At 39.4% G+C, this 14,121-nt stretch overlaps 1 protein-coding gene across 8 annotated transcripts in view; it reads right to left on the reverse strand.

Annotated features, from left to right (window-relative positions):
- cacna1bb (calcium channel, voltage-dependent, N type, alpha 1B subunit, b) overlaps positions 1–14,121 on the reverse strand; it is a 261,236-nt gene that overhangs the window by 53,828 nt on the left and 193,287 nt on the right. For all 8 annotated transcript variants that reach the window (XM_055019128.1, XM_055019127.1, XM_055019126.1 and 5 more), the window contains 3 exons: positions 8,010–8,106; positions 2,445–2,605; positions 1,289–1,426 (listed from right to left, as the gene is read on the reverse strand). In XM_055019128.1, coding sequence (XP_054875103.1) covers positions 1,289–1,426; positions 2,445–2,605; positions 8,010–8,106 — 396 coding nt within the window. The remainder of the gene's footprint in view (positions 1–1,288; positions 1,427–2,444; positions 2,606–8,009; positions 8,107–14,121) is intronic.

A 14,121-nucleotide genomic window follows, 5' to 3' on the forward strand; every position in this document is an offset into this window, starting at 1 on the left:
CTTTTTTACTTCTGTTACTTCTCTGGACAACTGCACTTCTTTTTTTCCCCTTTTGCGTGTTTTACTCTGTATGCAAATTTGCATGTGTGAGTCCCTACATCTAATTGATGCTTTTGCCAATTCAAAGTTTTTGGGAAAAAAAGTTTGGAGGTAGTCTAAGGATGCTACTGCCAACATGTGGTTAACTGTGGAAATGTTAGACACCAGAGAGGGGTTCTACTTCCTGTGTATTATTTATTTGGACAGCATAGGTTTAAAAGCTTTTATTTTGCTTCGTCAGTCTAGCTTAGCGTGTTTAAAACTTCCAGTGAAAGTCCTCCTTTGTTGTATTTATTTAACCTATAAATAGCATCTTCTGCCCTTAATTCCTGCTTTTCTTTCGTTTTCTTGATTTGCGTTACATATCTATTTTCATTTAAGAACCAATTTAAACTTTGGATAAACAGCGATTCCCTTCCCCCCTAGATAAATGGGTTTTAACACTACAGCATCTGAGCATCTGTAGTGTTTTTAGGTTAGATTTTTGTTGCCTTTATTAGTTAAAGTGAAGACAGAACGCAGATATGAGGGAAAAAAAGAGCAAGCTGACTCATGCACGAAAGGTCCAGGGCTTCCATTATTTGCACCTATGTGGGAGGAACCTTAACTACTCCTCTATCAGGTCGCCTTTAAAATGTTTCCTTTAACAGAAATGATCGATTTCTAATAACAAAAAGGTTGCACAGTGGTCACTTTGGTACTCAGAAAGCAGCTTATCACTGGTTCATATAGTTATTCCAAATCATAAATTGAGACCCTTCCCTTGTGGTCATGGTGTTATTAAACCGTCGCCATTTGTTCCGAAGTATGTGATTTTAGGCGATTGTGACAAGTTCGCTCTGCTAAATACGATGAATGAAAGAAGCTCATTGGTTTCTTTCATTCACTCACGGCTCATCACAGATATGATGACGGTGATTGTGGTGATTTAGCTCAATAGCAGACTAAAGCTTCTTTCCAGTGAGCTGTGATTGCATCTTTAGTGAACACACTGTAATTAAGCCGGGGAGGAATCAGGAGGATTCGATCTGCTGCTGCAGTATTTACCTCCAGGTGTGCTGAGGGTGTTTCAGGACAAATCATTAAAGGAAATTCTAGCATTAGAAAGAAAAGAAAGCTTCCAATACTCGAATACAGATTGCCAGCAGCACATAGTCGTCTCTAAACCAACTTATTTATTTCATAGTTACGGTGCAAATGATCATATCCAGCTGGCTTAAGTTTATTCTGTGAATAACAAATGACTTACACTGGCCAGCCCTCTCCGGTGGAAACAGTGAAGAGCGTTAAAAAGGCCCAGAGAACGTTATCGTAGTGAAACTCGTATTTCTTCCACTCTCTGGGCTGAGCGGCAACGTCGTCCCTGTCGTAGTCCAGAAACTGACCCCTGAAATGGAGCGAAGACAACAAAGACGATCGGGAGAAGAGAGAAAAAAAATGTAAAAAAGGTGTTCAGAATGTTGGTATAAACTCACAACACTGGTAGTAAACATCACGGGTGGAAGTTAAAGGGAATGTCTTACATCACCATTGAAAAGTTTGGGGTCACCCAAACAATTTTAATGTTTTCCATTAAATTTACAATTTTATTCATGTGCTAACATAATTCTACAAGGGTTTTCTAATCATCAATTAGCCTTTCAGCATCATTAGCTAACACAATGTAGCATTAGAACACAGGAGTGATGGTTGCTGGAAATGTTCCTCTGTACCCCTATGGAGATATTCCCAAAAAAATCAGCCGTTTCCAACAAGAATACAGAGGGTCCTCGGTTTACGATGTCCTCGACCTATGCTGTTTCATTGTTACGTCGGTTACAGGTGGGTCCTTGGTTTATGGCGTATGGAGTTTCACCATTGCATAGAACTAGTTGGCGAGCGGAGCAGACTAATACACGTGGCGCTATGTTTATATTTGCCAGTTGTAGGCCACCTTGGATTGTGGTTGTTGTTGTATTCATATCATGTTCTATAATCTTCTTGTAAAATGACTCATACATGTATGAAAGTCATTGGTATTCATGATTTTTCCGAAGAACTGATCGATATCGTGATGCACGGAACGGCTTTGTTTACATTTTCGCCAGAGTTCCGACTTACAGCAAAAATCGACTTGTGTCGGCCCGTATGAACGGAACTTCAATGTAAGTCGAGGACCCCCTGCACTCATTTACCACATTAACAAGGTCTAGACTGTTTCTGTTTCATTTAATATTATCTTCAATGAAAAAAAAAACTGAATTTCTTTGAAAAATAAGGACATTTCTAAGTGACCCCAAACTTTTGAATGGTAGTGTATGTTTTTCTTAGAAGCTGACTTGGGCACAATCCAAATCTCTGTCGCAATAAAATGTTCAGTTACTTGTGAACATCTAATCTTGAGGAAGAGTCTGTTTGTTACGTACCGGCAATCTTTCTCCAGGCCTTTGGATTCGTCAGTGCAGTAGAAGAATTTGCCCTTAAACAGCTGCACAGCAATGACGGCGAAGATGAACATGAAGAGGATGTAGACGATGAGGATGTTGAGGACGTTCTTCAGAGAGTTCACAACGCAGTCAAACACGGCCTGAAATATATCCACACCCAGACACGCATCAGAACAATGTATGGAAGACTTATATGTACATCTACATTCAGTTTTCAGGTGATCGTATTGGCTTTCTGAGAGACTTTCTGAACACAAGATGCAAACTTTCTATAAGCCTGTTTGCAGCTTTTTGTTGCATGACATTGTCCTTAATTATGCCCAAAAAACATGCTTACTTTGAAGTGAGAAAGCTATTTTTGGATGTAATAATTATGCAAATGAAAAGTCAGGTGAAAATATCATAGAGCAAAAATTCTACAAATAGAGGAGATCGGGGTGGATGGAAGGGTGAACAGAACATCAGCCTTAAAAACAGGAGATGACTGTTTGTTGTCCATTTCTAGCTGAGTTAATTTGGTTCGCACACTCCAGTATTGCTCTGTCAAACAAATCTGTGTGATATGAAGTGCATGTTACTTGTATTTTGCTGCACTGATTGTTGGCAATGTTGTTGTGGAGCACCTTTTAGTTAAATGTCTGTATTTGTAAAGTCTTTTCTGTTGTGGCAGAATTTATCTGAGAATTTCTTTACACTAAAACAAAATTTCTGAAAGGATAGTAAACGAAACAAGCTGTTCTTATTATTCAAAAAGAAATTGGAAAAAGTAAATAAATTCTATATTTATTTGCAATATTGTAGAGTTTCCTAGTTTGCTAATTGTTTCTCTGAAGGACTTTTTGGGCAGAGAGAGGAGGTCGGGGTGGACGGATGGATCAAAAACCCATTAGACTTGAGCACAGGAGATTGCTGTCTGTTTTCCAACTCAGTTAACTTTGTTGGTTTTCAAAACCATTATTGCAATTTATGTATATCTACACACTTTTTCTTAATTGCCTTTAACTGTAAAGTTTTTGTTGCCGTTGACAGTGTCCTCGCACACAGAGATTTTCTGAAAGGATAAAAAATTAACCAAACAATTTTCTCATGTTTTTGATTTTCAAAAAGAAATGGCAGTTAATTATTTATTTGTAATAAAGCAGAGGTTTGACTGAAAACTAAAATCATTAGTTTTCATCTTTTAGTTTTCTTGTAAATTCAAGAGATGCTCTGATTTTCAAATTAAACAGCATCTCTTTTGCGTATTCATATTTTTTGGAAGGAACATACGCTGTAGGTTAGTCTTTTCTGCACAACCTTTTCACAATTAAAAAAAACAATATTGTAATGCTAATTTACAAATACCGTAATTTCCGGACTATTGAGCGCACCGAAATATAAGCCTCACCCACTAAATTTAAAAAGAAAAAAAAATGTACATATACAAGCCGCACCTGACTATAAGCCGCAGGTGTCCACGTTGTAACATGAGATATTTACACAGAAAGTTTTTTAAAAAACTTTTAATTAAAGTATGCTTTTTCCGAACAGTGCCTGTAACATCGCAGTAAAACGCATTGAGTCAGTTCACGCGGCCGACTCCAACCTCTCACCATTGATTCATTGATATCAAGCTTACGCTCTATTTCCTTCTTCGACAGGCAGATCGGTTGTCTTTAACTTAAAAACTGTTTCCGACCCGATTCTGCCGGCCGCCGAACCGCGGTTGGGCAGCCTCGGGTAGCGCTAGCCCGCTTAGCTTAGCGGTTGGGCAGCCTCGGGTAGCGCTAGCCCGCTTAGCTTAGCGGTTGGGCAGCCTCGGGTAACGCTCGCCCGCTTAGCTTAGCGGTTGGGCAGCCTCGGGTAGCGCTAGCCCGCTTAGCTTAGCAGTTGGGCAGCCTCGGGTAGCGCTAGCCCGCTTAGCTGAGCGGGGCTCGTTAATGGTAACCGCCAGATATAAGTCCGGACAAACTTTGCAGGGGAAGAATTAGGCACTTTAATGAACCAGCAGCAACTGTCCACACTTACAGTGTATCCAGCGTGCACTGGCTTCCCACTCTTGTCCTGTATACCTGGCTATATCATTATGGTGCATCTTACTATGCCTCCGCTTCCACACTCATCTCTGCAACGCTCCTCCTCACGTGTGACTGACTGACTGACTGACTGACTGACTGACTGACTGACTGACTGACTGACTGACTGACTGACACACACACACACACACACACACACACACACACACACACACACACACACACACACACACACACACACACACACACACACACACACACACACACACACACACACACACACACACACACACACACACACACACACACACACACACACACACACACACACACACACACACACACACACCGCAACCTGCCGATGGTAAAGGAGAGCAGACTCGGCCTGCCACAGCCGCATCATATGCATTTCTTTGTGTGTTTTCCATGATGAGAGTGTGTGCATGAAGCGCAAAATGACTGATTTGAAGAATTTAGTGTGTGTGTTTGATTTATTTCGAACAGTTTCATTGGTCCACTGTGACCTGTTCGGTAATTTTATTGGTCTGATGTGACGAGGCTAAATGTATTGATGGCATGAAGCTCGCACGTAAAAATCTATACATTAGCCGCATCGTTGGCCACAGGGTTCAAAGCGTGAGAAAAAAGTAGCGGCTTATAGTCCGGAAATTACGGTAAACACTACTTTAAAAATTGAATTTTTTTTCTAAGTTTTTTTTCTCCTCACATGCTTTTATTGTTGCCAAAAATGTATTAAAAATGATGTACAATATGTGTGTGATTTAAACATAACCAAAATATTTCAACTCCAACTATTTGTGATTAAAAACTTTTTTAAAGCATTTTTCCTTCTTTTTTTCACCCTGCTTGCCGCCTGCTCTGTGTGCTTCTCATTTTGGGTTCGCCACTCCCTCCGCACCGTAACACTACTCCAACCATTTGTGGTTAAAAACTTCTTCTTTAAAAAAAAACATGTTCTTATTTTCTTTCTCTTCACATTCTTTTGTAGTTTGGACATTCTGAGCTTTTCATACTGTAAAATAAACCTAAAAACCGGATTCATTAGCATGTTTTGCTTTTAGCCAAAACACTGTTAAAATATGTAAGATAAGTAACCACAATCAAAACACTCCTAAACCAACAATTTGTGGTAAAAAAAAAATAAACTTGGTCCATGAATGAAAGCGCTGTTCCAGTCACCTGCAATGTGTCTGAAAAGTTCTCCAAATTCAAATTTATGCTTTATTCAGACCTTGACAGTGAACAGGCTGTTGAAGCAGTAATCATATGCAATCAGAATGTCTAAAAACTCACTTTTCATACATACTCAGCCAGACCTCTAAACATCTTTCAACCTGCAAACAACCAGATCAGTTCATCTGAGTACAAGCAGGGATGTCTGTCGATCATTCAGCATCTCTGTCAGTTTGTGCTCTGAGCTCTCAGTGAGATGAAGTGCTTTTTGGATCCGTCCTGACATGTATGCAATCTAACCAATGAATCGGATGCAGCATGACTGATGAGCATCAAGTTTTTTTCAGATTTTACTCCACAGTTGGGACGAAGCATATTTTGTCCCGCTACTTCTGCTGCTAGGCTGTCAGTCAAACCGCTCCGTCCAAGTATCGGAGCTGAGTTGTGGACAGGCATCAGTCTGCCAGCTCCCATCTGTCTCAATCCTCTCACTTTTATTACTCCAATCAAATCTCTCATCTTTTGTCAGATCCATTACTTTTGGATGATCGGCTGCCTTCACGCACCAGAGGGAAGCTGTCACTTCTGCATCAGAGCAAACAGTTGAGGCCTTGATGAGGGTCACAACAGCAGCAGTTTTTTTTTATTTGTTTCACAGTTTCTTCATGTCACTGAGTTTTTACTGCACTTGTGATACTGTGGCACCTTGAATCTTAAAGTTTTAAACTTTCGCATCCTTGGTGGTCAAATATTTTGACTGAGAAGTCAGACTTTTTATAAACTTAAAATGAAACATGCTATAATCGTATATATATATAACATACACTAGGAGTCAAAAATTTGGACACACCTCATTTAATTTTTTTTCTTTTTTTCATGACTATTTACATTGTAGATTCTCACTGAATGTATCAAAGGTATGAATGAACACATATGAAATTATGTAGTAAACAAAAAACTGTGGGCTGCACAGTGGCGTAGTGGTTAGTACTTTCACCTTGCAGCGAGAAGATCCCTGGTTCGCGTCCCGGCTTTCCCGGGATCTTTCTGCATGGAGTTTGCATGTTCTCCCTGTGCATGCGTGGGTTTTTTTCCGGGTACTCCGGCTTCCTCCCACAGTCCAAAAATATGCTGAGGTTAATTGATCATTCTAAATTGCCCGTAGGTGTGAATGTGAGAGTGCTTGTTTGTCTCTGTATGTAGCCTTGCGACAGACTGGTGACCTGTCTAGGGTGTCCCCTGCCTTCACCTGAGTCAGCTGGGATAGACTCCAGCCTGTTTGCTGGTGACACGGTTGGGGATTTATTCAAAATTGAAGGCACTCTGAACCAGCATGGCAACTACAGCATCCTGCAGCGACATGACATCCCATCCGGTTTGTGCTTAGTTGGACCATCATTTATTTTTCAACAGGACAATGACCCCAAACACACCTCCAGGCTGTGGAAGGACTATTCGACCAAGAAGGAGATTGATGGAGTGCTGTGTCAGATGTCCTGGTCTCCACAATCACTTGATCTAAACCCAATCCAGATGGTTTGGGATGAGATGGACCACAGAGTGAAGGCAAAAGGGCCAACAAGTGCTCAGCATCTCTGGGAACTCCTTCAAGACAGTTGGAAAACCATTCAGGTGACTACCTCACGAAGCTCATGGAGAGAATGCCAAGAGTGTGCAAAGCAATAATCAAAGGGTGGCAATTTTCAAGAATCTATAATATAAAACATATTTCAACTTATTTCACACTTTTTTGTTTACTACATAATTCCATATCTGTTCATTCATGGTTTTGATGCCTTCAGTGAGAATCTACAATGTAAATAGTCATGAAAATAAAGGAAAACCATTAAATCAGAGGGTGTGTCCAAACTTTTGACTGCTAGTGTTTATGCAGTGTAGTTGCTTTAGTAAATTAGTGAAAATCCGAGATCTCACATAATCTTTAGTTCTGCTGCTGTGACCAACTTGCCTGAACTACAGCAGCCAAATTGAGTCAAATTTACATATTTCTTCCCAGTTCCTTTCATTAACATAATACCATTACTTTGTTCTACAGTAAGTGGTTTTGCACATGCACATAAGTTGAACACATTTTCATTAAGATGGAAGACAAACTAGATAAAAAGCTCCACATCTCCAGGAACAGACGCTGCTGCAGCAACCTCATTTCAGCTACAAAGCACAATAAAGAAAACAACATCTAAATGACACAAAGTTTGTGACCAACAAGAAGAGGAGCCATTATGATTTGACAGCCAACTGAGCACCAAATAATTACCAAACTGCATGTTCAAAATGAGTCTATTAAGTGAGGGGACAGACTGTATTTGTGTACCTTCAGCTTGGGAAGCCTCTTGATGGTCTTGAGCGGCCGCAGGACTCGGAGGACCCTCAGAGACTTGATGGTGTTGATGTCTTTTCCTTTGGTCCCTCTGCAGGTTGAAGGTTGGGTTAGTGTCTAGGAGGACTGAGGAACATGTGAAACCTTTCAGCTGCTTTAGAACATGTTTCTGTTCTGTTAGTAGGGGACATGCATGTGGATGTTATTCTGCAGAAACATGCTGCAATTCCATCATCTTCTCACACCCGATACTTTCTTTTTACCCTTCTTTCTGCATTTTAGTTTTCTCTTCCTTGCACCTGTTATTTCTTTTATTCTGCCAATTTTCACTTTGTTTTTGTTTTCTTGTGTTGTTTTTCTTTCATTCATCACATTCTTCCATTTCTTCCCTCCTTTGTCCATCTGTCAGTCTTTTCTTTCCTTACTTCCACCTTTTCTATCAGTTCGTTTTTCCAAGTCTGATCTTATCTTTTGTTTGTTTTTGTTTTTTCTTTCTTAGTCTGACTTTTTGTTTTCTTTTGTTTGTAGGTCTGACCTTTTCTTTTGTTTTTTCTTTCTTTCTTTTTTCCTTTTTCTTTCTAGGTCTGGTCTTTTGTTTTTGTTCTTTCTTTTTCTAGGTCTGACTTTTTCTAGTTAGTTTTCTTTCTTTCTAGGTCTGTCTGTCTGTCTGTCTTTCTAGGTCTGATCCTTTGTTGTCTTTTGTTTGTGTTTTGTTCCTAGGTCTGACCTTTTCATTTGCTTGTTTGTTTGCTTGTTTATTTCTTTCTCTCTAGGTCTGGCCTTTCATTTTCTTTTGTTTTTTTGAGTGTTTTTTGTTTGTTTCTTTTCTTGTTTTGAAGGTCTAACATTTTCTTCCTTCTCTTTCTTTTATCTGGTCCCTTATTTTTATTCCTGTCTTTCCTTTTATTCATACATTAGCATTGTTTTCTTGAATTTTTCTTTCTTTCATCATATTTTTATAATCTGATCCTTCCTTTGTCCACCCTTCAATCTTTTCTTTCCTTACCTCCATCTTTTCTATTAGTTCCTTCCTTCCTTCCTTCCCTCTCTTTTTTCAAACCATTTCATTTTTTCCTCTGCTTCCTTTACTAACTTACTAATCTACATGATTTAAGATAAGAGCTTTTCACACAATAGTGGAATTAAACTCTACACTTCTTCACCATCTAGCATCATGAAATAGCTGCAGTGTCTTTTTCCACTGCGGTTGTGCTTCTTTCAGCACTTATTCCTCCACACAAAGCTGTTTCTGCTGAATAACACATAAAATATCTCGTGGTTTTCACGGTAAAAGCACAAAGAATCCGCCCCTGGTTGCAGGAGGCAGTTTTCTTTGCAGGAACCACTGACGTTTTGTTATCTGGTCACCGGAGTGGGAGGCGGGAGGCGGAGGTGTGGGGGTTTGAGAACTAGCTGTTACGTTAATAACATACAGCCGAGCCATCATTCCGTCAGAGTGACATTGGCCAAGGACGATGGGAGACAGTGAGGGTTTTAATTAATCAGTGACACAGACACACAATGCTGCTGTCGCTCTCCATAAACGCCGTTTCTTGTTTGTTTATTTCTTGGCTTCGTTAGAAAAAGAAAAAAAAATCTGAGCACCAAAGCAAGTGTGTGTATCTGTGTGTGTGCAGCTAATATTTCATATATGAAGGACACAAGCAAAGAAAAACAAGAGTCTAATAGTCTTGTTGGTTTTCTTTAGAGGCCCTGCTGTTACTGATACAGCATGTTACTGATGTTTTAATTACAACTACTCCTACAGTACGGAAAAAAGAAGCTTTTTTCACTCATGTAAAAATGCACAAACAGGCCATTAAGTGGAGAATATATGCAGCTTTTACTCAATATGTCCTTTTATCTACACTATTGTTCAAAAGTTTGAGGTCACCCAGATATTTTCATGTCTTCCATGAAAACTCACACTTGTATCCATGTGCTAACATAACTGCACAAGGGTTTTCTAATCATCAATTAGCCTTTCAACACCATTAGCTAACACAATGTAGCATTAGAACACAGGAGTGATGGTTGCTGGAAATGTTCCTCTGTACCTCTATGGAGATATTCCATTAAAAATCAGCTGTTTCCAGCTAGAATAGTCATTTACCACATTAACTATGTCTAGACTGGATTTCTGATTAATTTAATGTTATCTTCATTGGGAAAACATGCTTTTCTTTCAATAACAAGGACATTTCTAAGTGACCCCAAACTTTTGAACAGTAGTGTATATACCATACTGTAAATAATGCATTTTACTGCTGCTTTTGTACTTCTGGTTAAATGCTAAACTGCAGTTGATTAGTTGGTGTGCTCTGTGCAATGACAATAATGTAAAATTTAATCTTATTCTAAATATGCAAGATAGATACTGATTGGTTTCACTGGTTTCTGGATGGTTTTACTCTTTTGGTCACCTATCCAAAACCAGAAACATGGATTGAAAAATATGTTTATCTTCTCTAACATCAGCAGTAACTGTCTGCATGCTAGGCTAACTACAGCAATAACTAGGGGTCTACCGATATGTTTTTTTTTTTCAGGGCTGACACGGATACTGATTATTAGGAATCAAGGAGAGCAGTAACTAAGATGAAGTTTTATTACACAATCAGATGGCTTTTAACACTGTCTTCTACCTCTTCATCTCTCTTCATACTCTGATTTAAATATCATAATGTGACACACGTTCTCACTCTTACAGCCTCAGATCGGTCTGTCAGTGCTGCAGAAACTCTCTTTAAAGACTCCTGTCAGTCCACTGATGCATGAAAAACCACCAGTAAACCAAGCCTCAAACCTTTACTGGCAGAAAACACATTTAGAATAATGAACTGATCTATTTTCTAACATGTAGCTGAAGGAAGGATGGAGGTTCCAGATATTTCAGGATCGCAGGACTTTTTTTTTTTTCTTTCTCAATGAAAACTTCTAAAACATGCGGCTGTCATGCGTGGATAACCTGGATAATCTGGCATGCAGTCTGCTCAGTCAATGCCAGTCCTGCTATTCAAGGACCTCGACACATTGAGATGGCAAAGAACAGTCTCCCAATAGCTTTCAGAAGGCGATGATGTGATGTGTGCGTGTTGGTCGCATGTTCACGTCATTGTAATGCGTTCGGCAGCAGCCATGGCAGGTCATTTTCAGCGACTCTGGTCCTCGAAGCTGCTTCCTCCTGAGAGCGAGCAGCATTTCCTGTTTGGATCCGACATCTAATCAGGAGAACTTTACTGCCTCAGCCAAACAGGATGCACAAGAATCCAATTAGTGCAGGATTTTTTCATAATAAATGTGCCTACATATTCAAATACAATCCAAATAAACTCGTTCCTTTGTGGTAATTTGTACGAGTTTACTTTGACTGCTATGAAAACACAAAAATGCAGGTTAAAAATCCTACTTTTCAAAAAATATCTGCAGCACAATGTGCTGTAAGTCAGCAGATTTTTTTTTCATGTTCATTTAGAGCATCTGGTGCATAATCAGCAGCTCATTTGCATTTTTTCCTCCACTTTACTCTCCATTACTGGGAGTATTTTTTATGAACTGTAAACACTGCAAGAGGACGTCCTGTTCTAGCCGCTTCAAAATATAAAATGAAGTACAAATTTGGGTAGAAAGTGGGTTTATTTGTCACCCTCTTCTAAAAATCTCTCACAAAAATACCAAAAAACAACACGGATCTGTATTTTTTTAACAGAAAAAAACACGTGTCTATTATTTTCCTTACATAAAGGCTCTTAACGATCAATAAAAAAAGTCAGTCAAGGTGAGTTCAGGTGAGAAGCTATAATCCTTTATCAATTCTCCTCTAAGTCCACTGCATAAAGAAGGTGAAGGTTGTTATCGCTTAGCAATTTGACCCATTAAACTCGCTTTAGTTGTGGTTTAAAGAGCTTTAGATAGTGTGAAATGATTGATAAGGTTTGTGAAAGTGGAAAAAGACTGAAAATAGCAGCTATACGTTGGTCTTCTGAAAGCTATGGGGTTAAATTCCCAATATTGTCTTTTTTATTTGGTTTTGATGCCCCAATATTGGGACAAGAGGATCATTTTCCAAAAGGAAAAAGGGCAAGGAGGGAGGGAAGTCATGGTCATATCCCAAGCAGCTTGGGATGGTGGTCGACAAAGTTAACTAGGAGTTTGATCAAATCTGTGTTTCACATGTGGAGGGGAGTAAAAGGGGGGATACGGGGGTCAATAAGCAAAAGGTAGAGAGGGACAGTTCCCACCTGGCCACGCTTTGTTGCGATCTGATGAGAAAAAGCAATGATAAGCAAGCAGACAGTAACACAAAAAACAGACAGCAGCATTTAAAGAAAGCAGATATCACAGAGGCATGAAGATACAGCAACAGTACTGGAAGTTCAGACTTACAACATCGAAAACACAGAGACAGAGAAGCACTTCAACTAATCGTTCTTTGGAGGAGGGAAGCAATAGGCAAGTCTGATAAAATGTGTGGACCGAACAGTGTTTGTGCTGTCGAACATGGGAATAAATCACATTTATAGCCAAAGGATGACGCCATGGATGGTGTTTCAATGTGGGGGAAGCAAAGATGAGAGACTCTGTTGATGAGAACAATCTGCTGTATGACTGCGTTCACGCTGCAAGTGAGAAAATAAAATCACACTTTACCCCTCAGTCCAAACCAACTATGTAGTTCTAAATCTGTTACATGCAGCATCAGAAAACTCAAGTCCTGACTTCATGTTTGGCTGTCTGAGCAGCTTCTGTAACTCAATACAATCTACCTCTTAATATTTCCAATTTTTTTACAGTTTTTCAAATAGGTCTAGTGAAGAGATTTGAATGGGTCTACAAGACTTGATCAAGGACAATAGACTATACATTAAAAAAAAAAGATGAACAATGTGACTACCGTTTTGAAGCTTCAAGTTTCGAATTTTGGCCATTGTTTTTTTGGGTTCTTGAAGACTGATGTGACGAGTGTAGAGAGGATCGGACTAAGGACTGAAGGAGTTGTCAGAGCTTCGGTAGAATTCAACTGGACTTCTCTTGTAGGTTCTTGAAGATGCTTCACCTTCATCCAAGAGGCTTCTTCAGACCTTAAGAACTGAAAAAGCTCTGAAGAACTGAAAAAGCCTCTTGCCTGAGAAGTGAAACATCTTCAAGAACCTTCAAGAGAAGTTCAGTTGATTTCTACTGAAGCTCCTACAATTACCACGACCTGGACGACTGAGAATCTGAGAAAACGAACAAACTCAAGGAGACTATACATACCCTAAAGCCTACCCTACTTTATCGTCTTGTTTACTCTAAATGCAACCATAGTTTATCAAATAAACATCATATTGTATTAAAGGAAACTTGAAATTAGCAAAAGAAACCATAAACTCATTAGGAAAATGTTTACTGAGGTAGCAAATCAAGTGAGAAGTTGGGTCATTTTCTAAAAAACTACAACCAGAGGAGTCGCCCCCTGCTGGCTGTTTGAAAGAATGCAGGTTTAGGAACTTCCACATTTGCTTCACTTTTTAGACCCAGAGGCTACATCCATCTTTTACATATAGTCTATGAGTGAGACTCAAACTGAACCAGGTTGGGTCTTGGTGTACTTTTCTAAGGTCTATGTGTCAATATGTCCAAATCTCATTGGATCTGAAAGTATTTAAGCATATTCTGAAGTCAGTAGCACATGTAAAAGTAAGAATACTACCAAATGACAGTTATTCCTCAGCAGTTTGATAGACTGGTATGTGATTGGTTCGACATTGAGATAATTACAGCATGTTTTGCTGTGGGTGCAGGATCAAAACAACAGAACTCCTAATCGTTTGCAGTAACAATCCTGAAGCATAAAACTAGCTTATGGCTTTTAAATATTTTATGACTTATGACTAACATCTCTGTCTGTAGCTTGGCACTGGATGTTTGACTGCTGCCTCTCTCTTGGTCTGTAATTGCCCTCAGGTCATTAAGATTAATTCATGCACACAGAGTGTAGAAGGTTTCCACAGGTCGTTTTCACGTCAACATTCTGGACACACACAAAGACCTTGTGTTGTCTTCTTTGCCCAAATTCTCTATTTTTTTCATTATGAGGGGAATCCTAAAGTGAGCACCTGCAAAT

Source organism: Amphiprion ocellaris, chromosome 17, assembly GCF_022539595.1.
Source record: "Amphiprion ocellaris isolate individual 3 ecotype Okinawa chromosome 17, ASM2253959v1, whole genome shotgun sequence".
NCBI classification, from domain to species: Eukaryota; Metazoa; Chordata; class Actinopteri; family Pomacentridae; genus Amphiprion; species Amphiprion ocellaris.